Source organism: Pezoporus flaviventris, unplaced genomic scaffold (assembly GCF_033815535.1).
Source record: "Pezoporus flaviventris isolate CSIRO_AGI_PZ_B2104156 unplaced genomic scaffold, CSIRO_AGI_Pfla_v1 ptg000015l, whole genome shotgun sequence".
NCBI lineage: Eukaryota > Metazoa > Chordata > Aves > Psittaciformes > Psittacidae > Pezoporus > Pezoporus flaviventris.
The window spans coordinates 38,135,036-38,159,354 of NW_026892563.1; the positions used below are offsets into that span (position 1 = coordinate 38,135,036).

The 24,319-nt window shown below is 47.8% G+C and overlaps 1 protein-coding gene and 1 non-coding gene across 16 annotated transcripts; both read right to left on the minus strand.

The window, feature by feature from the left end:
- Positions 1–922: 922 nt before the first annotated feature.
- CHD4 (chromodomain helicase DNA binding protein 4) lies at positions 923–23,466 on the minus strand. Of its 15 annotated transcripts, none has more exons than XM_061454084.1 (40): positions 23,277–23,466; positions 22,203–22,363; positions 20,151–20,278; positions 19,764–19,955; positions 19,251–19,369; positions 18,581–18,822; positions 18,372–18,499; positions 18,096–18,231; positions 17,442–17,623; positions 17,082–17,321; positions 15,935–16,138; positions 15,623–15,828; positions 15,214–15,345; positions 14,803–14,899; positions 14,236–14,427; positions 13,948–14,148; positions 12,831–12,968; positions 9,886–10,007; positions 9,587–9,760; positions 9,134–9,275; positions 8,532–8,663; positions 8,304–8,421; positions 7,977–8,101; positions 7,460–7,697; positions 7,116–7,288; positions 6,784–6,964; positions 6,596–6,706; positions 6,337–6,443; positions 6,132–6,265; positions 5,461–5,605; positions 5,106–5,271; positions 4,616–4,725; positions 4,243–4,375; positions 3,902–3,979; positions 3,646–3,783; positions 3,441–3,549; positions 2,984–3,116; positions 1,846–2,041; positions 1,595–1,738; positions 923–1,472 (listed from the first exon to the last, which is right to left on the minus strand). In XM_061454084.1, exons 1-40 carry the CDS (start codon positions 23,417–23,419, stop codon positions 1,411–1,413), a joined length of 6,012 nt encoding a protein of 2,003 aa, XP_061310068.1. In that variant the 5' UTR covers positions 23,420–23,466; the 3' UTR covers positions 923–1,410. The 15 variants fall into 15 exon arrangements, with proteins under 15 accessions (XP_061310068.1, XP_061310073.1, XP_061310072.1 ...); XM_061454089.1 differs by having other exon boundaries at positions 4,243–4,378; positions 6,596–6,682; positions 23,277–23,465; XM_061454088.1 differs by having other exon boundaries at positions 4,243–4,378; positions 6,337–6,422; positions 23,277–23,465.
- On the minus strand, positions 4,940–5,078 carry LOC133269829 (small Cajal body-specific RNA 11). Its single transcript, XR_009743573.1, has one exon. It is a non-coding gene; the product is annotated as a small Cajal body-specific RNA 11 (non-coding RNA).
- Positions 23,467–24,319: the final 853 nt, after the last annotated feature.

Genomic DNA, 24,319 nt, shown 5'->3' on the forward strand with positions numbered 1-24,319 from the left:
TGACAAGTTGGGTGGGAGTTTGGATCTGCTGAAGGACAGGAAGACTCTGGCAAGGGATGTGGACAAGCTGTATCAATGGGCTGAGGCCAGTGATATGTGGTTTAATAAGGCAAAGTGCTGGGTCCTGCACCTGAGCCACAACAACCGCCTGCAGTGCTCCAGGCTTGGGGAAGAGTGGCTGGAACACTGCTCATGGAAAAGGACCTGAAAGTGCCAACTGGTAGAGCTGAACATGAGCAGCTTGTGCCCAAGCAGCCAAGAACGCCAACAGCATCCTGACTGTATCAGCACCAGTGGGGCAGCAGAGCCAGGGCAGTGATTGCTTTCTACCGGGCACTGGTGAGGCCACACCTCAAATCCTGTGATCAGTTCTGGACCCCTCACTACAAGAGGGACATTGAGGTGCTGGAATGGGGCCAGAGAAGGGCAATGGAACTGGTGCAGAGCTGGAGCACAGGTGTGATGGGGAACAGCTTAGGGACCTGGGGGTTTAGGCTGGAGAAGGCTCAGAGGGGACTTTATCACTCTCCCCCATTACCTGAAAGGAGGTTGTAGCAAGAGGGGGTTGGTCTCTTCTCCCAAGAAGAGGCAGGACAAGAGGTAACAGCTTCAACTGCACCAGGGGAAGTTTAGCCTGGATATTAGGCACAACTTCTTCCCAAAAGGATAATCAGGCACTGGAACAGGCTGCCCCGGGCAGTGGTGGAGTCACCGTCCCTGGAAGCATTCACAAACCGTGTAGATTAGTCCCTTAGGGATATGGGTTAGTGCTGGAGTAAGGGCTGGAGTTGATGATCTTAAAGGTCTTTTCCAACCTGGTTGAGGTTGTAATTCTACAAAAGACACAAGAGAGGTAATGGAGCACTCTAACCTCCTTTGTTACACTTACCCACCCTGCTTTTGCTAAACAGACGTAACAAAGTAAAATACAAGGAAACTTTATTTTTCAGTTTTACCAAGGTTTTGCTCTGTTTTTTGTTTTTTTTTTTTTTTGTCTTCAAGCTGCTTATTAGTGGACAAGTCCGGTCAGTTCTTGTATTAAAAAGGATCTTGATGGAGGTAGCTTTGTCTCTGTCCTGGCTTTCACTTGGTCTTGCCTGCGCACTCATCTCAGTAAACAAACTCAAAATAAAATTAAAACCAAAAACTGGAATTCCAGGCGAGGCAGCGAGCAATGCAGCCAGGTTCTCCGTGTAACAGACATGGCGCTGTGGCCTCCAGTCACTATGTACAGAGTCCAACATACATATCCCCCCTCTCTCCCAAGCACACTCCCTGCTCCAACGGGCTGGCTGCAGAGGAAGGAGTTCCTTCTCCTCCCTGAGACCTGTGCAGCAGCTTCCATGGAGGGAAACAGCACCCAGTCAGGAATGTCAGGCAGAGGCGTAGAGTGTGAAGGGGTGGGGTGGGTCACTTCAGCTTGGCTGAAAGGTCAACAGCACTGGGCCAGGGACTCACTGCTGCTGGGCCACCTGCACGGGGAGAGAAGACAAGCAGTCAGGAGGCCCTGGCTTTCCCCCAGAGCCCTCAACCTGCCCCTGGCAGCTCTAGGGGGTACGTACTTGTTGGGGAGGTGGCGGTGGAGGGGGCTCACTGCTGCGGTTGGCCAGTCGGCTGAGGATGTTGCGCTCGGACATCTGAAGGCGCACTGCCACAGGTGGGATACGGGCAATGGTAGCAGGCAAGCGAGTCACATCTGCCTTCATGTCACTCAAAAGCTCCTCCAACTGTTTCAGAACTGGAAAAGACAGGGGTTATCTGTTTAGAAGGGAAAGGGACAACTCCACAGGGCAAAGACGAGAGTGGAAAGCAGTGTCCCAACCTCAGTTTAACACGCTACATTACCTTTGTGCAGCACAGCATTGGCTGGTTTATTACCAGCCATTGACTCCTTGGATAGGTGCTGGTGGCTCTCAGCCAGGCACTCCACCTCTGCAAAACGGGTGTTCAGAGCCATAGATGGATGAGAAGGGTCTTCTGACATGTTCAGATAGGCAGCTCGCCGCAACTGCTCCTCGATCACCAGCGCTTGCTCCAGAAGCTGCAAGATGGGACAGCAATGCCAAGTCATCTTTCAGCAGGTGCCTGAAAAGCAGCCTGCTTGCACCCCCAGTTTCTCCCAGTCCACTTCTCCACTATCTCATGAGATGAGATTCTGCAACTGAACCTCCTTTTACCAGCTTCTGTTAAAACTGACCTAAAGCCTGAAGACCTCAAATCTATTAAGGGCTCCATTAAGCTAGGCCAGGTACACAAGAAAACCAGGCCACAACTGGTTTAATCAAAGGCTACTATAAATTCTCTAAGAGTCTCATTTCTCCTCAAATTCTTTTTCAAGACTGGGTTTACTATTTTATTCTTTCTTTAGGAAGCAAAAATGAGGGAGCTTCCTCTTTGAACCCAAGTCCAATACTACTTACAGGAAGAGTCTGAAAATGTTATTCATGTCAGGGGCATTTGGAGAAACCAATCTGAATCCTGTTAGTGCAGGACTGATCAGCCAGACTACACTGAATTAAATGTTTCTCCCCAAAACTGAGAGGAACTACATGACCTTTATCACTCCCAGAACTAAGATGTGGTCACTCCCAAGTAAGTTCAGGCAGAGACTGAAAGCAACCCTCCCACCAACCCATACAGTGTTTCTAAGTTCTGTGTAGGCACACTGGGTGGGTTGTAGCACACCAAAGAGAAGCTGTGATGGAGACAGCCACTTGAACCTTAAGCCTCCTGCATACCAGTTGTTCAATAAACATTTGGAGAGAGTGCACTGGACCAAGCTCCCCAGTACCATTTCTAGAGTAAAGGAAGCTCCTATCCTGGAGCTTCCTTACCATGCATCATCCTGAGAGATACTACTAGTTCCACACACCCCCCTAAAATGAAAGCCTTTGCTTTCTTAGTGGAAACAGAACATCATGCTCTTGTTTTCAGAGGTCCAGATGACTGAAAGGCACTTATCACACTAAAGATAAAGCCTTACCTTGAATCTCCTTGCCAAGAATTTATTCTTTATTTCCAGGAAGTTACCCCTGTTCATCTCACCCTTGAAGGGCTCATTGAGGATGGCGTAACGAGGATCATTCTGAATATCCTGCCAACGGGCATAGCCATGACTGAGATGGGATGAGCTCAGGCAAACAAAGGCAGTGAGAGAACAAAGGAATACACAGCCCAGGCAAATACAGCTCTCAAGAGGGAGGTGGGAGAAGGGGGTGCAGAGAGGGGGGGGCACCAGAGCCAAAGGAAAAGGAATGAGAACTATGTCCTGCTCTGTGTTAACTATGCTGACAGAAAACTCCTCCCACAATCTCTTTCACTCTTGTGAAAAGATAAAGCACTCTCTCAATTAATATACTCCAGTCAGACCCAGGATGGTCACCTTCACTGTTATAATTTATGTACAAGGAGAGAGAACTGGTCCACCAGGGTAAGGATACTTGATAATCCCAGCAAGGAGCCAGTAGTCATGACGCCGATGCCAGATCTCATAGGTCTTCTTTGTGACAGTTGCAGCCCGCTCTTCATTCTGCCACAGGGAGTGTAGTTCTGGAAAGGCAAGAGACAAGAGCACAGCTGAAAGTTATTTCATGAACACTACCAGGGACACACAAACAAGTTCAAGAAGATAAGAATTCCTCATACCAGTGAAGCCACCATCTGCTATGTTGAACATGAAGCGCTGCTTCACCGCCTTCTTGTGCCTTTCATCTACTGACTCTTTCGGCATCTCTCCATTCTGCAGCATCACCACATCTCTCTTATCATCATCCTTTTTCTCATCTGTACACACAGGAAATTATTAGAGAGAACATGGCAGATATCACAGCAAGTCGGTCCCACAAAGAATCCTTGTAGGACAGAAGTTAAGGAAGAGAACGGAATTATGATCATGGTTCACCTTTCTCATCCAGAGTAATTATAGGAGGGTCAGAGGGGTTCTCAATAGGTGCTCTGTCTTCCACTTTCTCCACATCAGCTACAGGAGAGGAGAACAAGAGATGTAGGGGCACACGGAAAGTCCAAGGTTTTGTTCTTCAGCCTGTGAAAACTAACACTGTTCCCTAACTGCTTGATCAAACTGATCAAAGTCTTGAACCACCCTGATGATTATCTACATTTACAGCTGTTTCTTTAAGATGAAGTGCTGAAGCAAAAAAGATGCAGATTTAGGGAAATAGTATTTATGGGGAAGAAGGGTTTATTGATGTTCAAGGTATTAAATAACCTCCCTAGAAATACCTTTGCTTTCTACTTCCATTGGCTCATCTGATCTTTCCTTCACCTCCGGTTCCTCTACTTTTTTTTCATCTGCTTCTGTGGGGTTCACTGGGGATTTTGCTTCCTGTGGTGGTGTCTCCACAGGCTGGGCACACTGCTGAAGACAAATCAGTGACAAACAAGGTAAAGCAGTGCACTGAAACAGAAGACAGTAACAGCAGTTTGGAAAACAAAGATGCACAAAGGTGTCAGGCCATCTCTGAAGACCTAGGAATTATCTTTAGATATCGTTCCAAGAACTCAGTCTGCCTCAGCAGCAGAACCACCACAAAAGAGGTGGCAGAAGCAGAGACATTCGCAATTGCATGAGGCAAAGCAGTGGCACAACACATACCTCCATAGGGACCTCCGTTTCAGTAGCAGAAGCACTAAGCTCTTTCTCTGGTTCAGATGATTCTCCTTGCTCCTTAGCACTGGCTCCTTCTTCTACTTTTACTCCTTCGTCTGTGTATTTACCATCCAAGAGCAACAGAGCAGATAAAAGAAAAGCATCAGTAAGTTCTTCCCCTCACTGCTACTGTGCAGACATCTCCTTTGCTTCCAGAGATTAGACCCATCAAAATGGGACCAATATCATTCAAGATTATATCCCCCCACTGCCACCCCCTTTCCTGCCCACTCCCTCTTCTCACTGATGACAGCTCATTCAAAGAAAGCTAGTGTCCTCTCTTGCCTTTAAGGGCTTGCACATATCTTTGGCAGCCCTCCTAACACGAGAGTAAGTTGATCTGTGTCCACCCCCAGACCCCACCACCACAGCTCCGGTGAGGGGAACGGTCAGAATGAGGTCAGGACACAGGAATGTGCAAGAGGGGAGCTCTCACCAGGTGGAGGGATGGGGGCAGGTGTATTTGGCTGCGTATCCCCTGGTGTTGAAGGAGTTGGAGTTTTGGGGGAGGGTGAGCTTGGCTGTGAAAGTTTCTTGTTCTCCTCTATCTCTGCCAGTTCTGGCATACTCCAACGGCCATTCACATGCTCAAATTCCTGCACCTGCATGAGAGGACGAGAAAGATGTATTATTGAAAGAGTCACACAAAGCTCGTCCTCAAATCAGAAAGGCAGGCCACTTGGCACGCAACAGAAATAGGTATGAAAGGAGAGGCAACTCACTAACACAGGATCCCAGTGACTACAAGTTGTATGGAGGGCCAACGCTTCATTGCTCTGCTCGGCACCTACCTTTTTGCGTATAAGTGACATGACCCCAATGCGCGTCAGAACATGCTGTCGAGAAAGACCTTCCCGTGGGACCCCATCTGCAAAGGTCTCTGCACCATCAGCTCCAGGTTCACATAAATGGCGCATGAACAGCGAGACATAGGCCCTGGAGCAGTACAGAGACAAGCAATTAAGACTACAAACCAAGTTAGCCAAAGACATGCATTATCAGCCCCCTTTCGACACATAAAAGGGAAATCACCTGAGAAATCCTACCTCATAGTAACACCAGTTCTGGGATTCTAGGCTCCTTCAAGGGAGAATTTCTTGACAGAATTGCTACATGCGTAAAGGGTACGCACAGCCAACTCAGGATCTTGAGTCAGAAACAACCATAAGCCAAAAACAAAAAACAAAAAAAAACCTCTGGGAGAGTAGTTACTGCATACTTGCCATACTACTCCACACTACTGCTCTAAAAGCACTTGCTTTTGGTGGCTGATGAGTCAAGTCCAAGGACAAGAATGAGGAACAATCCCTAATCTCTCCTACCTAACTTATATTCTGTTCCCTCATAAAGAATCAGCTAATGCATAAGGGAAATGTAGTCTCTAAGGAAAGGCACAATTCTCATTCTTCCCTAAAGAGACTAGATGCTGCCAGTCTTCCAACCCTGCTTAACGCAGACTCACTTGAACTCTTTCTCTGACTTGCCACGGAGGTCCCGAACAAGCCACTGAGTGGTGAAGGCATCCTGAGGTGGCATTCCATAACGCATGATAGCGTTGAGGAAGGCTTTCCGCTGGCGGGCGTTGAAACCCAAGACCTAGAAAGGAGAAGACCTACAGATATGGCAAGAGCCATAGAGATGCAAACGCCTACCCTGGTACTACTTACCTCAATGTTCCCTCCCACACGGGCAAGTAAGGGAGGCAGAGGCTTATCCTTATCATTTCTCAGGCCCTTGCGGCTAGGCCGACGAGCTGCTGGAGAGAGAAATGCAGCTAAGGAGGAGAGACAATGCACAGCATGTTGTTGCGTGAATATTTCCCTTGCAGAGCAGCACTACAAAGCATACAAATCACCCAAATCAAGTCCCAGCTGTTCCCATACTCAGAGAAAGCAACCCAGGAACTCTGGCTTCACCAGAACTTACCTTCAGACCTCTCATCAAAGTCCTCATCTCCTTCTTCAGAAGCAACTGAATAGTCTGACTGATTATCTGACTGGTCATCCTGCCAGTCTGAAAGAAAAACAGCACGTGAGCCTGAGACGCTACTCCATTACTTCCCAGCAACACATACTTTATACTCATTTCTCCCTCAGGTTCCCATGGATTGGTACCTCTATCCTCCTGAGAGCCATCATTGTAGTTAACTTGCTTGCGAATACGTTTCCCCTTGCCCAGATTCCTGGCAAGATCCTCCTGCTGCTGTTCATAATGGTGACGAAGCAGTTTCTCCCAGTAATCAGGATCCACTGACTCCTCCTGCTTAATGATCTCCCGTTCAACCTCCTCCTCCTCCTGCCAGAGGGGTAACAAATTTAGTTCCAAACCTCAGCCTGTCCAAGCTGATATATGCATGCTTGCCCTTAAAAGCATCAGAGCTCAATTTGCTTAACTGATCCTACATCATTCTGCAGAAGATACTAGCTGACATCCACCTCATACTCACCCCCATCTCCTCTTCACGAACCACATACTGGGCCACCTTGAAGGAGCTGAGATACTCATTCATGCCCTGAAGTTCAGTATCTTCTGTTTCATCCTGGTTCCGATCCAACAGACGCTCAATTGCTTTGTCATCATAGTGGATGACACTGCTGTCCTCACCTTCTTTGTTATCCCCTGAGGGAAGAGCATAGGCACAGTTGCTGTGTGGATCTTCAAGGATCCAAGGAAAGGGAATGCCACCCTAGACCTCTCAGTAGAGCTATAATCAGCACTGTGCCTCTAGTCACTTGCTAAGTAAGGAGTCGGACCTCCCCGCCTCTTTCAGTTCTACTCCCAGGCACTCACCCCCCTCAGTAGCCTCATCCTTGAAGAGCTCTTCAGTGCCAAATTTGAGAATGTCATCAAGTTCCTGTTTGGACATGGAGCCTGTCTTGGAGCCCAACCCTGGTCTCACTACCAGATGAGTTAGCATCATTTTCTTCTTGGCCACCTGAGTGATACGCTCCTCCACTGAGGCCCTTGTCACAAAGCGGTATATCATCACTTTCTTGTTCTGTCCAATTCTGTGTGCACGACTGAAAGCCTAGAAAAGAGATGTGCTCAGAACAGTCTAGAGCTACACAAGTAGTAGTCTGATACACCCCACCTACCTGCAACAATTTTCCCAATTGCCTTCATGCTTGCTCTTAACATTAATGAAGGCTGACCCCTGGAAGAACCCTCCACTATTTCACTTCCCATCTCTACCCATCCTCACTGCTCCGATTTTGCATATTTCTAGAGGGGAAGTCTTGCACAAACTCCTTCTGTTTCCTCACATCATGAGGATTACTCCATAGTGAGTGGTCTCATTCAGACTCACCTGAATATCATTGTGCGGGTTCCAGTCTGAATCATAAATAATCACAGTATCTGCTGTGGCCAAGTTAATACCAAGACCCCCAGCTCGAGTTGAAAGCAGAAAGCAGAACTGCTGAGCGCCAGGAGCTTAAATAAAAGAAAAGAACAAAAGTAGTCAAGGGCAAGTGCATTATTTGTATCTTACACACACACCCTGAGGGGGACTTCCTTCTAATTTAAGATTCCAGGAGAGCAGTGGAAGAGTTGGGCCACAACAATCCTTTGCTGACTGCCAAGTGCATACAAGGTGACAATTTTCACTCTGCAAAGAAGGGAGGAGACTCCATACCATTGAAGCGATCAATAGCCTCCTGACGCATGTTCCCTGTGATTCCTCCATCAATCCGCTCATATTTGTACCCTTCATGTTCCAAGAAGTCTTCTAGAAGGTCCAACATTTTAGTCATCTGCATATCAAAAACATCACCACAAAAGAGTGAACAACAACAGGATACCAGATCAACAGGATCCTTTCTCAGAAAAAGCACTCCCAGCCTTTGGGGTTTTCCCCATATACCTGAGAAAATATGAGCACTCTGTGACCTCCTTCTTTAAGGTTCTTTAACATCTTCTGGAGCAGCAACAGCTTTCCAGAGGCTCGAATAAGAGCACTACCATCATACATGCCATTTGGCATTTTTGGAGCTTCCTGAGAAAATGAGAGAAGAAAGGTAGTATAGGGTGGGAGAAGAAAACTGCTTGAAGGGATATAGCTTACTCTTAGTCCCTAGAAGTGTTCATCAGATGCTGACTCACATCATTACTTAGCTTGGCACAACCACAATGTACAGCATTACTTATACAAAACATTAGTGCTACCCTTTGCTTCTTCTCTTTCAAATTGACTCCTAGGTGCCCTTGTCTCTCTTACTGACTTAGTCCCTACTTTGACTGTCTTCATCATCTTGCATGAATCACAAGATAGCTTTTACTTGTCATACAAAGATACTGAAAAAAAGAAACGTTTTCTTGCATGCTGGGTCTACATAAAGACAGGATGGGAAAGAAGGAATAGAAGAAAGAGGGGAAGGGGAACCCCTCGATGCTTTACTAGGGAGCTAACTGGCTCCCTGGTAACAGCCAGCAGAGAATTTGCTTATATAGAGTAACTGGACATACCATAGCAGCCACAGGAAAGAGGTAGGGGTGGTTGCAGCACTTCTTCAGATCCATAACAACATTGAGCAAGGAGACTTGGTTACCACCACCACGTGCATTCAGTGCCTCAAAGTTTCTTGTCAAAATGTATTTATAATACTTCCTGAAAAGAAAAAAAAAAAACAGCTCAGACACCCCTCATGAGAATGACTAACACATTCTCTTGCTAAACTCTGCACAGCTCTTGGCATTACCTGCCAGCTACCCAGGCTCTGCCACTGGCATTCACTGTCTCTTTACTCCTTACATCAAAGCACAGGATTAGTACACCCTCTGCTATAGTGGCAGCAGGAAATCTTCCTCCTATCCACTGTGCAGAAAGCCCTATAGTGAGGATGAGACTATTTCAACATCCTCTTTGAAACAGAAGAGCAGAGCAACAACAGCAGGTACTCTCTTCATCCCCATACTCACTTCTGCATGGGGCTCAATTCCACTCTGACAATGAGTTCAGTCTTAGATGGCATATTCTTGAAAACATCAGCTTTGAGACGCCTCAGCATGTGTGGGCCCAGCATGTCATGGAGTTTCTTGATCTGATCTTCCTTGGCAATATCTGCAAACTCTTCTAGGAAGCCCTCCAAGTTACTGCAGAGAAACAGACACTCAGCAAAAGCCACAAAGGAAAAAGGAGGGGGGAGAGTGGAAGAAACCCACAAGGAACAGAATAGGAGTGACAAAACAGGCAGGCTGACTTGCACTGCAAGACATACTGGAATCTCTCTGGCGTGAGGAAGTTCAGCAGGTGGAACAGTTCTTCCAGGTTGTTCTGCAAGGGAGTTCCTGTAAGCAGCAGCTTGTGCTGGAGGGAGTAACCATTCAGCACACGGAAGAACTGTGAAGTAGAGAGCAGGGAAGAAATAGTGGCGATGGGAAGCAAAAAACACACACAAGCATATCAGAGGCTTATTAAGTCATAGGCCTACAAAAATAAAAATAAAAATCTAATGCTGACAACCAAGCTAGGGTATGGCTTAGATCACATCAGCTGTTTGGACAAGAGCTCCAAGTAGCTCACATTCCAGTCAGGGTCACTAGACTGATCTCATTTGGATCATTGCTCTCCATAGCTAAAACGTGACTGCAGCAAATCCTACAAGCCATCAGGTGCCAGTAGGCTCTTCTTGCTCTTTCAGGTTACAAGCTCTGAGACCACCAATCATTTCCAGACTGCTATGCTATCTACTTTTTCTTGCTAAATTAGTGTTCCACATCCTTACAACTACTCTGCCTTGAGAATTCTAGAAATAGCCAAGTCATCCTTCCTATTCATATCAATCTGGGCAATGTTCCAGAGCTCTAAACAAGCAGAGGAGAGAAAGACCTAAGGGTCTTCCAATGTGTCTTTAAGGTAATTTGTGCTGGTTTTCACAACGAAAGAATTCCAGACAGAGGTATTGAGCAGATAAAATACTGAACTGAAATGCACAAGTGTACCATGCTCACCAGCACAAATTGACAATAAAGCCATCATTTATTTATGAACATGGCCATTTCTTTGCTTCCTTTACACTTAGCAAATACAAAGTCAAACTTTCTGAAAGCAGCTTGTACTAGATGGCAAACAACAACAAAAAAACCTCAAAGAGAAACCCATCACCACTACAGTTTTGGTTATCACACCAGAAGCATCCTTTTCATGGCTTCCACGGGGTTTTATCTTTCTAAATAGTAATACTAGAAAAAGAAACAACCACCCAAAACCCTATTTTGGAATCAAATATGGAAGTTACTGATTAGCAAAACTTTAGCAGATAACTGCACTCTGTCAAGAAGCTTCTGACCTGTCTTGCAGCCAAACACCTATCACAAGAGGAAGCTGCTCCAGAAAGACATAGATTTAATAGTCTTGGTAAACAACCAATTGTAACTATTAGTCATAGTGTAACCTTGAGCTTTTACATCCTTTCTCTATTAATGAATATTAATAGTAGGCATTCAGTACTACTTCCAATAATTTCAATGCTAAGCATAGAATGGCATCCAGTCTAATGCCCACAATAAAAAAAATAAGAAATCTGGAAACTGGACTGCAAGCACAGCTGTGATGTTTATGAATGATGCCTCATGCCAAGATCCAGAAAGCTAAAGCCATTTAAACAAAAAGAAATCAAGAGGCAATTTTGTCTTGCACAGTCACCAAGAACATATAAAACCAGATTTCCAACAACAATTGTTTTCAGCATACTAGAACCCAGCCGAAGACAGACAAATCAATAATAGAGAATTAAGGCACAAGGGCTTAGGGAGGGGCTGGATTAAGAAAGAACAGTCATGTCTACTGAATTCAAACAAGCTCAGTTAAGGTGCAGCCTCATACAAAAACACTTTTATAGCTTTCAGCATCTACCCAAGCATTTTCTTGACAGGCTCGGGAAGTGGACCCATGTGAACCTCGTGAAGTTCAACAAGGCCAAGTGCCAGGTTCTGCACTTTGGTCAGGGCAATCCAAGCACAAATACAGGCTGGGTGGAGAACACATTGAGAGCAGCCCTGAGGAGAAAGACTTTGGGGTGCTGGCTGATGAGAAGGATTCAGTGTGCACCTGCAGCCCAGGAAGCCAACTGCATCCTCGGCTGCATCAAAAGGAGTGTGACCAGCAGGTTGAGAGAGGTGATTCTCCTCCCCTCTTTGCTCTTGTGAAACCCCATCTGGAGTACTGTGTCCAGCTATGAGACCCCCAACATAAGGAGGTTGAGTAACTGTTAGAGCGAGTCCAGAAGAAAACAACCATGAAGATGATCAAAGAGCTGGAGGATCTCTCTTATAAGGACAGACCGAGAGTTGGGGTTGCTCAGCCTGAAGAAGAGAAGGCTTTGGGGAAACCTCAGAGTAGTTCCAGTGCCTAAAGGGCTACAAGAAGCCTGAAGAGGGGCTTTCTACAAGGGCATGTAAGGGTAGGAAAAGGGGGAATGGCTTTAAACCGAAAGAGGGTAGATTCGGATTGGAGATTAGGAAGACATTCTTCACTGTTAGGTTGGAGAGGCACTGGCACAGGTTGGCCAGAGAAGCTGTGAATGCTCCATCCTTAGCAGTGTTCAAGGCCAGGCTGGATGGGGCTTGGAACAGCCACATCTAGTGGAAGGTATCCCTGCCTGTGGTGTTGGAACTGGATAACCTTTGAGTATCTTTTCAACTCAAACTATTCTATGCTTCTGTGATTTTTGAACACCCTTGACCACCTCTCTCATTTCTGTAACATCCAATTAGTTCTGCTACAGTTCTAGATGAATACAGAGAGGAGGCCTACTCTGGAAGCAGAATAACTGTATTCATGCAACCTGTATTATGCTCAGTACGGTAAACCTTTCCAGAACAGAGGTGGTGCAGATACATGATCTGCTTTCAAGGAAGCCAGTTTGTATTTCAGAGTACCAACAGCATCCAGGTTTTTCCTCTTTTCCAGCATACACCAATTGCCTATTCACCTAGAGAAAGCCGTTTTAACCAGTGACATGTATTAAACTGAAGTTGTTACCACTGATACGTAATCTCCAAATGAAGGCTGTTTTTAAACACATCAAATTTACTACTGCACTAAGAGCTGACAGGTAAACTTACATGCTTAGAAGCAGCTATCTAATCTTCTGAATGCTCCCTGACCATTCTCCCCTTCAACATATGCCATGCCTATAAGCCACCTATGCTTCTCTGGTACCTTAGACTGATTGTTCTTCAGTCTGTGAGCTTCATCCACAATGAGACAGGCCCAGTCAATAGAGCCTAGTATAGCCATATCAATTGTGATCAGTTCATAGGAGGTGAGAAGCACATGGAACTTCACAGCAGCCTCCTTCTGCAAAGGAAACAGAAAGGAACATGGTAAGGGGATAGGGGAAAGCCCCAGAACCAAGTAGATGCAGTATTTCTCCATCAAATTATTCTGGTGAGCCCTGGTCAAACAGTAAATCACTTTTCACACCCCCAGTTTCCTGTCACAAGATTCAAAATGCTACCTAAACCATCCTAGCCTTTTAATCCCTCATTACCCTCAACACACAAGAGTCTCCTCAACCCCCTCAGGACCTGCTACTTTTGGGCAGCTGCCAAGTATCATAACAGAGAAGTTTAAGAAATAAGCAGTGAAAAGAAGCACAGTAGGGAAATGAGATTCGGAGAAGACTGGCTCATCAAAAAACTAAGACTTAATAAGATTAGTAGTTAATCACAAAACTTTAAGTTATTATTGGTACTTAATGCAATTAAGTACCTTCAATTTCAAGGTAAGGAAAGGAGTCCTTATGTATCTCTGCCACTGGAAAAGCTTTAGTTCCCATCTTGCTTTTATTAGCAAGACTAAAATTCTACAAACGCTAGCAATCTAGATCAGGCTCTTCCTTCCTGTCTGGGCACAGAGTGCAATTTCTCAGATGTCTAGGTATGGCCTCACTGTCAGCAAGTTCCTCAGATTAGAAAGTTCATACTTCTCGTATATTTATCTTTTCCACAGAATGGCAATTCTGACATTGCCTTTGATCTGTAGAAGTGCTGCACAACTTCACAGATTAAGTAGAAGAAAGAGGGACTTGCCTACGGTCAGTATTACCTTAGTCAGCCCTCTTTTTCCAGCATCGAATTAGTTCAGACTAGTAGGAGTGTTAAACAGTCTAGAGCAAGAGTCTAAACGCCCACCAGCCATCGATTTGCAGTTATTTCCCCTTGGAAACTACAAGTATCATCAGCTCCCAGGGACACTAGAGTATCTAAATCTCAACTGCCGAAAGCCAGGGCAGTGCATCTTCAGTTCAGGCCTGTGTTTCCTCAGAGTTCTGTACCTTCATTCTGGATGCTTTCTTGCCTCCACGAATCGCATTATCCTCAAAAGTGAACTCATTCTCCCGGATGATGGCCCGGCTGTCTTTATCCCCAACATAGGTCACCACATACATGTCTGGGGCCCACATCTCAAATTCTCGTTCCCAGTTGATGATTGTGGACAGTGGGGCACTCACCAAAAAGGGACCCTTTGAGTGGCCCTACAAACAGAGTCAGTAAGAGCATTAGATGAATGCAACCACTAATGCAGGCAGAATCAACCTGGACAGTAATCTCCCAGTTCTCACCTCTTTGTATAAGGAATATAGGAACACAGCTGTCTGCACAGTCTTTCCCAGACCCATTTCATCAGCCAAGATTGTATCTGTGCCCTGGGCCCAAGAGAAGCGCAGCCAGTTCAGTCCTTCCAGTTGGTAGGGGTGCAGAGTTCCCCCTGTTACATCAAGGTACTCTGGTTGCCGATCATATTTCACTGTTGGCTACAGTACAAAAAAAGAAGAGTTGGTATTTTCTACCTTAGCTAGACAGCTACCAAGACTCCCTTTCCAAGTCACCCATATATTCCCTACTGCTGATAAGATTTCACAGACAAAAAAAAAATTCAACAGATAAGATTCCTAAATGTCCACCAAAACCCTTTTTTTGTTATACCCTTTCACCAAGAGCCAGCCAGTGTCTCACCCAAAGGAGAAGGTGGGCCTTTGTCTGAAGGCTCTAGAACCCATTTGTTTTTTGGCCCATGAAGAAACTCTAAAACATATGCTCTTTAGTCTCTAGTTTCTCATTTACCGGCTCCCTCCCCAAAATAAGTAGATGTATCAGATGGCTCCTAAGCAATAAAAACAGTAACTTACATCTACTGTGGGAGTCTCAGGGGGCCTTTCCAGTTTACGCATCTTCACTTTCTTTAACTTCTTACCAGGCCTGCCCTCTTCACCTCTCATCAGCTCCCTATGCAGAGACAGTCCCAAGAACATGCAAGTTTAATGGCTTTTGTAACAGATCAAGGGAAAACTATTGCAAAGAATAGGAGGGCAATGACTCAACTCAAATATGCTCAAGAGAAAAGGACTGGAGCCTTCATGAACTGGTGCAGAGACACAAAGTACCTTGCGTCCCTTAGCGAAAGGAATAAGAAGTCACCAACAAGGTAATGCTTCTTGGGTATCTCCATATATTAATCCAGCCAGTGCTAGGGAACTGAAATCCTCTAGTTTTCTCATGAAAGAAAGCAAAGGAACACAAGCTCTAGATACTTCTCTTACCTGTGATTCCAATAGGCTTGCTTGTAGAGGTCATAATCTTGGATATCCACATCTTCACTTTCCCAGGATGCCTGATCATAGGGTAGGTCTCTCCATTTGATCAAATAGTGGACATTCCCCTTCTTGTCCACACTGTGGAAAAAAACAGTAAGTCTTAAGTACAATGAAATGACAGTATTCACCCAATCCACTCCAATGGGAGGGAAGGAAAGGATCCCTTAGTGAAGCAACAGAAACAAAAGAACTTTGTCATACCCACTGTTTCCCCTGAAAAAGCAAACTCCCACTGTTTCCCCCGAACAAGCCATCTCCCACTGTTTCCCCCAGTCATAGTGCAGTTTAGCTCATCCACTCTCCCTTATCACTGCTTAAGGTCTTTGTGGAAAATCCTTTTTGCTACATCCCCTACCTATGATTAAGGATTCTGTGGATCATCATCCACTCAGGCTTGATCCCGTATCGATAGAAGCGCTCCTCCATCTCAGCATATTTGGGGTCCTTGTTTTTTCTCTTTCTGCTTTTCTCCTCTTCACCTCCAAAGTCCCCTGAGGGAGGCTCATCCATGTCATTTTTACGTTGGTAGTTACGAAACATGACCTGGCAGTGCAGCTCCAGCTGGAATAGGGACAGAAGCAGTTAGTAGGCGTTTTCCCCACCAACTATCCAAAATACCTCCCCTCAACTATCCAGCCACATGGTGTGGTTGAAGTCCTCCACTCACCTGCAACTCAGAGACCCAAGAGCAGTGCCAGTAGGACATGCCCTGCCATTTGACAAAGAACTGCCTTTCTGGCCGACCTTCCAGAGGCTTAGGGGGTGGAGCATTAGGGTCAGCATCAGGTGGACGTGGTGGTGGTGGGCCAACTGGGGGCTGACCCCATTTCCAGATCAAGATCTTCTGCACCTTCCCTTTCAAGGCTGGGCACTGAAAGGTTAAACAGAGCTTGTTACATCAAAGCGTACACACTCTGCAACACACAAACACTGAGAAAAAGAAGCATAGAGTCACAGCTCTTTTCCTTAACTACAGCTTTACTATGCAGATGGAATTTGCTTTTTGGACTTAAAATGTTTCATCCTCTTGATCTCCAGCATTTGTTTGAGCTTTCCCCAGTTTGTCTTCTTTTTCTAGGACTGACAAACCCTAAACTGAATTCAGAATCTCAATTCAGTTTTCTCCCCAGGGCCACAGCAATTCAGAAACTCTACATGAAATACAAAAATTGCTATGCTTGATGAGCCCCAGTAATATATCCAGCCACAAGTCCCAGTGGAAGTTTGTACAGAAAGTATTTTGCTGTAGAACTATTGGCCCAGCCTATAGATATGTCCTGAAGCAGCTTTTGTGTTCATCATCTTAAAATCACTTAATGAAAGCACCTAACACCACTTATAATACTTCATGAGCTTTCTGGAAAGGCGTGACATTTCTGCCAACCACCTACTAAGACAGGGCTTGGCATTATCAAGTTTACAGTCCAAGCAGAGGGTTTGGCTCTGCATTACTTCAAAATGTATTTTAAAAATCACTGAATTTGCTTGCACTCATTCTCCTGCTTCTACACACAGGATCTGAGAAAACTGATCCTCGTCATCCTAGACCCAAAACTGCCCAACTACTACTCTGCACAAGGGCAAACCCCATGAGACTCAATGGCTGTAACCCTGTCCTTCCTGCTGGCTGGAAAAAAGCAGCCAACTGACAAAGGGTTACACAGTCACAGAAAGCCAGGCCTTGATACTTTATGACAAAAGTGTGAGAGGAGGTAAGAGTCTTCTGAGAACTAATTCTTCCCCACAAAACATGATCCAAAGGGATTAGATTGATCATCGCCTGCAGCAGGAAAACGGTACTAGCAGAAACTCACAGTGCAGCGAGGACACAGCCACTCTCCATTGGGAATCTCTGGCAACGGGGGATTCAGACAGTGTATGTGATAGGATGAAGGACAGGCATCACAGCAGAGCAGCTCTCCTCCATCCTTGCAGACCCTACAGAACTCCATATGATGGTCATCCTCTTCCTCAGCATCACCCACAACATCCTCCAGGATTTCCTCACCTTCAGAGTTATCCTCCTTTGCTTCCCACTGAATGCCCTCTTTTTCCTATAGGAGAGGGAAATCAGAAAACCAAATGGCACAGTCGTGATTATTACAGGAGAAAGGCAGCCCCGAGTCACTTTACACTCCTCCCTCTATCATCAGTTTGGGGAATCCAGTACTCACACAGTGTGGGCAGCTCCATTTGCCCTCTGGGGCTTTCTCCATGTCTGGGTCCAGGCAAACCATGTGGTAGGCACGAGGGCAGGTATCACACAGTATAATTTCTCCTCCCTGTTGGCACACCTCACAGTAGTCCTGGTGATCAGTCTCATAACCATCCACAGCCACCGTGGAGTCTTCCTCACCTGCAAAGGATGGTGAAGAGTTACTATACAACCCACAGGTAGAGGCTTCCAATAGTAAGGGATTATACTCTCCCAAGAGTCTAATATATATATTATATATGTGCAATATATAATATTCTCCCAACATAGTAACATAAAGATCCAGAATCCAGAACTATTCTTGTTTTACCTAAGTAAACAGGGCTAGGAGCAAGAGCTAGAACAGGAGTAAAGTAAGCTCCTTTGTGCCTTCCACTTATGAAATTAACAGTGTAACCGAAGTGAGGAAAACTCACCTTTGGCAGGGGAATAGACACAGTGCTGAAACAACTGAAAACCTTTTCCTTATTAAAAACAGTATCAGGTTCTTGCTTAACAATTCTCCTCCCCTCAAGTATGCTGTTAAATATCCAAATTCTGCGTAGACATTTCTGTAATCTTTCTACACACTTAGCTGCACTGCTGTCTCCAACTGAGAGCTAAATGTCCATACCTTTCTTCTTCTTTTTCCCAGCTTTGAGTTTTTTGCGGCTGCGGCTACTACGGCTTGTAGATCCGTCTGAAACAGAGTAGCTGTTGATGCTGGCATCATCGAAGTCTGACTCCACATCCAGATCATCATCTTCACTCTGAGGTAGATTAGAAAAACACTGTGCTACTCAGGCACGCATACTGGAGACAGCAAAGAGACATGAGACAGGCATCCCAGAATTTCTAGCACATCATCACCTCCTCCTCCTCAGGAGGTCAAGGAAGGAGCATCACTTACTGATGATCTTTTACGCTTGGAACCAAATCCTCCCAGTTTTATTTTCAAAGGCGCCACCTTCTTTGTTTTAGGTTTCTTGATATCAGGAATACGAGGACTGGCCTTTGGCTTCCGCCGCGCATTAGGACCTGGAAACAGGAGCCTACAAGTCAGGATTACTGCCTTGACACTGCTCACCTTCTACCATCCTGCCAGATTCTTCATCTCACCTTTGCCCTCCTTTGTCTTGGCTTTCCTGAGTGGCACATCTACAGGGGGTTGTGGCAGGACAGCATCCACATTTGTCACCATACTCTCCACTACTGCAACAGCTGCAGCTGCAGCAGCTGCCACAGATGCACCCGAACTTCCCTTGAAGGGGTTGTTTGTGCTGAACTCTCTCCATTTGGCTCCCAGGACCATCATCATCTTCGACACTGCTATTTTAGGGTTCTTGGCTGCAATAAGTGGCCTGCAGACATTTAAAGAAAGAAAAGTTACCAGACCACCCTGAAATCCAAATCATTATTCCTCCCTGCCACCCCCATAAACATTTCTACCTCAAACCACATTCCTTTCTAATCTCTGATCTCAACAGCCAATGAATCTCTTCACTCCCATCCTTCACTCTGTGTGGAGGATGCAAATACTCAGGGGCTTGGAAGGTGAAACAGAATTTAGCCTACTAGGGAAGAAGGGGGACAGGGAATGAGAGCTTTTATCATCTCCAACACCAAAACCAAAAAATTATGTGGATCAATTATTTCACTGTTGCTTCGTATTTTGCTAGGTAGGACAGTGGTGTGTCTAATGTGTCTTGAGTTTCAAGCCAAAGGAACTTAGTCCTTGTCCCATCTCTCTTTTTGCTTGAGTCCTTCCAAATATAGGCTTGCAGTTTACCTGACAAACTGGCTGAAAGCTTTGTAGTTGGTAAGAGTGCGGTAGTCCTCCTCTGTGAAGATGTGATCTATATCCTCCATGCCCCAATCTTCTAAGAGCTGAGCAGATGATTTCGGCTCCTATGCAAAGAGGATCACAGCAACCTTGAGAAAAAGCTCTAGTTCCGCTCCAGGAAAGATATGGACTTTCATACATCCACAGAAGACCCAATGGGTAAGGACAAGGGGATTTTTCCCCTCCTGTCCACTTATCACCACCATATGACACATCCTCAATAGAACATCAGTGGAGGTGGGAAAAGTCTTTGGATTCAACACACATCCCTAGGCATGTTTAAGGCAGAAGAGAAAGAATGTAAGGTGTGAAAATGGTCAAGTCAAGCAGGTCTAGTGGAGGAAGAAACTTAACAGCCCCAACTCCACGTGCCATCTTAAACTGAACGCACAATGATCCCTAAAATCAAATACATGGGAAGAAGGACCATGCAGTCAGTCAGCAAGGGTAGCTTCTCACCTTTGAGTCATCATCTTCTTCCTCCTCTTCCTCCTCCTCCTTGCGCTTGGCTTTGTTTTTCTTTTCCTTCTTGGGCCCTAATTTCTTCTTTTTCTTCTTCCCAGGTGTGTAGTCACTGCCCTCACTGTCAGAGCGCAGAACCTCCTCTTCCTCCTCCACAAACTCATTCCCCTCACCAGAGCTGTCCCCCAGCTGGGGAGGGAGGAAGGGAGAGAGAAAATCAGGTAGCTGTGAGAAAATACCCTGGATAAGCACTAAACAGCACACTCTCCCCAAGTTTAAGAGGGTTCATACAAAGGATTGCTGCCATGGGCCAGCAATAACAGAAGGCAAACTCACCCATATATCCACGTTTTAGAGTGTGACTTTGGGCATTCTTTTCCTTACCTCCTTCTTCTGACGCTTGTTGAGCTTGGGCACTTTGGGTTCCTTTAGTTTCTTGGGCTTCTTCTTCTTCTTGATTTTGGGGGTGTCAGCCTCTGACAGAAGCTCTTCTTCTGGCTCTTCTTCAGGCTCTGGAGGGAAAGAGATGATGTGGCTTGCTCAAACCCCATCTATACACTACAGTATAGCCACCTCTCAAAGACCTCAGAACACTTCTGTGTAAGTATGTAGCAAGTAGACAACTGCTTACTTTGTTACTGTTCAAAACAGATGTCAACAAATCTTAAGCTACCACTGTATACAGTTTTCCCCCTCCCTCCAACACCACCTATTTCCACAATATTCCTTCTCTGAGCAGAGCTGCACTCAGATCTTGCCATAATCCAACAAGAACAGGAAAAATTACAGATGTGGCCATCTACTCTAAAGGAGGTAAAACGGCGAACACATCTGAGAATATGAATAGAATGGCATTAAGGTACACAGGTCTCCAGGAAAGAAACTATTTAGCAGTATAGAGCATCATACAGCCACATGCAAAACAGAGACCAGTAAGCCACTACTTCTCCGTAGGAAAGCTGTTACTCAGCAACTCTATTCCAATCCGGATTTGACACAACCTTCCCACAAGCCCTTCCCTCTGCACCAACAGCTAAGCAAGCTCACTGCCCAGTCAGACGAATGCATGCCAGCTCCCATCTGCACAGCCCCCCTCCCTTTCCCTGCCTGCCCCTGGGACGAGGGGCAGCCACAGAGCCCTTCCCTTTGTGGCAGCCTGCATCAGCCACCCGCCCTCCCCACTGCCCCGCCCACCACACACAGCCAGAGTCACTCCTTCTCCCTCCAAGGGAAAATGGCCTCCTGACCACAGGAGCTGGGCAGGATGGAGGAAGCCACAGGTCAGATGAGCTACCGCAACCAGGGCTGAAGCTGCACAGGCTGAGCTCTCAGAACCTGGAGTCCCACACCTGGCTGCTGCCATATTCCCAATCGGTGGAGATCTCTTCACTCCCATAGTCCTGCAACACCAGGTCCTTCAGGAATCCCACCTCTTCTTCTCCCCCAAGTTCTGACTGTCCCATCCATTCCAACATATTACCTAAAGCTCTCTAGTTTGCACGATTTTAGCAGTTTTTCTTCACAGAGACTTTCCTTACAAGGCTTACTAACAGTCCCCTTCTAAGGTTTTATAGATGCCAAAATACCCTAGTGTTAAAGCTTTAAGAAAAAACAGCAAACAAAATAAGCCAAAGCAGACAACACCATTTCCCACTTTCAGTGAAACATTTCTCTTACATGAGACAAAGACACTACAGCACGAGTTAGTAGGAAAACTCAACCTTGTCTTACAATCCAGCACATCAGGACAGACATTATCACTTTTCACAAGGAAGCAGAAAATCCAGATATAGATCCACAGAGCAAGTCATCAACAACCACAGCAGCAACAAGAACAAAAACCCCAACAGAAGAGTACCCAGAGCTCTTCCAACTCAAGTCTTATGCGGATGATGAGGATGTAAACATCAGGGAAAAGGCAAGGTACAAAGACTACAAGAAATGCAAAGGTGAGCAAGCAGCACCGAGCAAGAACCACAAGAAACCTCAATAATTGGGTGTGGTGAAGGAAAGTGGGTCATGCAACAGCCCAGGGCAGTTTGCTCTGGACGTCAGCCGGTCTGAGTTCCCAGATGAAAGCAAGCCAGGCACCCTGTCCTTTCACATACTCCCCCCACTTTCCCCTCCCCAGTCATAAAATGCTACACTTGCGGGCATTTTGGTACCCCATCAGAACTGGACACTCTGCCTCCACCCCGACACCTCCTCAGAGCACAGGCTCCAGCAACCCTGGAACAAAGTCGGCTCCACCTGACATAAAGCCACAAGCCTCACACTTTGAAGTAACCCTGGGACTCAGCTATCAAAGCCATGTGTGAAACTTGTAGTAAAAAAAATAATATAAAGACATTCCCCAGCACATAGTGTGTTTCACATATTCAGCTTAAGACCAGCATTACCCCCACTTCACATACATGCCCTGCGTGCTCTCCATACCTGGATGCTGGGGGATAGCATTGTTCAATAGGATCTCCATCTCATCATCATCACTGCCCCCTGAGCACGGTGATGGAGAGCCAATGCCCGATGCCATGTCCTCCAACTGGGGGAGGCCTGGGCTTACACAGGGTGTCGCCTTCTTGCCAGTCAAGCCAGTACTTCATTGAAAAGAAAAAAGAGAAAGTTAGAGCAAACCTGAACTCCGTTTTCCCAAGCATTAATGCTACCAAGATCCATGAGAAAGCTTAGACAGCAACTTCACTGGATTTGGAGTCTACAGATAATAGAAACACTGGCAGCAAGTATCATCTGAGAGTTGCGATGAAGCAGGCTTTGAAGACACTAGATATTAACCTGAGTCAGCAACTCATCCCTGGCGAGGAAGCCAAAACAGCTGTCCTATAGGAAAATTCTCCCATCCCCTGCAGCCAGCTGCCCTCGGTTATTGCTACCTTGGCAGGGAAGGCTTCCAAAGAAGACCTAGTGCCACCGGGACGCAGTCAGCGAGCCGCCTCAGGGAGGAAGGGGCAGCCCACGCGGGGCCCGATGCGGCGGAACTGGCACTGCCGGCAGTGCCCAGCTCGCCCGCCCCAACTTGGCGTGCCGGCCCCGGGCTGACACGGCCGCAGAGGTCGGTCAGCGTCGCCCCGCTCCGCCGGCGGCCCCACACAAAGGATAGGGCTGGCTCGGCGGCGCCCGCGGCGCAGCCCCGCTCCGCTGCCCGCCGCACCCCCGGCTTCCCCCGCCCGGAGCGGGGTTGCGCGGCGCAGGGCGGGGGCGGCGGGAGGGGGCGCGGGGCGGGGCCGGGGCAGTCCGGCTAGCGTGCGGCGAGGGCCCGACTCCCCCCCCCCCCACGGACGGGCGGCAGGGACCGACGGTGCGGGGCCAGGGGGGGAGGGGAAATGCCCTGCGGCCGCCCGGGCACGGACACAGCGCGGCCCTGGGGGGAAGCTGCGGCCGGGAGCTAACGGGGCGTCCTGCGGAGGGGGGAAGGAGGAGGGTCCGGCCGCAGGAGCACCCCGAGAGGCGGCAGGAGGCCCTTCCCGCCCTCGTCCCTTCCCTGCTCCTCACCCAGCTCCAGACCCCGGCTCCGCTCTCACCACTACCACCGCCGCTGCTGCTGCTGCTGCTGAAGGGAAAATGGCTCCAGCCCCGGCACCGCCTCTTAAAGGGGAAAAAAACCCGGCCAGGCCACGCCCCGCTCCCGCCTCCATCCCATAATATGCCCCCGGACCCCAGCAACAGGCCACGCCCCTATCTCCTCGGCAACCACCCCCCCACCCCCCCCGAGACATCCCATAATACCCGCCCTCCCCTCAGAACTTCCCACTCACTGCCCGGCCCGGCATCCCATAATAATAACCCCTCCCGCCGGGAACATCCCATAATAAGCCCCCCAACCCCCCTGAGAAACATCCTATAATACTCCCCACGCTCGCACCCTTTCGCTCCGGCATCCCATAATACTCGCCCTCTTCCCCCCGCACCCGGGACCCCGCGCCAGGGCAGGGCGCCCCTGGCGGATCGGCCCCTCGCCCGCGCGCGTGCCGGCCGGCCTGCCATCCCATAATAGGCACACCCCCCTGCGGCGGTGGGGCGGAGGAGGACGGGGGGCACACTGTATATCCCCCAGAACATCCCATAATAGTCACACGCCGGGCGCACATCCCATAATAGTCACACATACACCCCCTCCACCCCACCCCCCCCCCGCTCAGGCAGGCATCCCATAATAGTCGCCGGGAGCCACCGTCCAGCCAGGCATCCCATAATACTCGCGGCCGCCCGCCCCGCACCCCAGGGGGCTCCGTCCCCCCCTCCATTACCCTCTGTGGCCCACCCCTCCCCGCCCCGCCCGGCCCGCGGCCCGCCGCGCCGCCGTCAAGGTCCCGGGCACGGGGCCAGCCACGCAGCCCGGAGCGCTCTGGCATCGCCCGGCCCCTGCGCGCCGCCCGCCCGCCCGTTCGCTGACACAGGGCCCTGACGGCCCGCAGCGGGCACCACCCTCTGCCGGCCCCACACCGGTGGCACCCAGTCTTGGGGCAGAGTGCTCCGCTCGCTCCCCTTCCCTGTGCCATGCCCCATCCCGCACACTCTGCCCGCGGGGCTGCAGG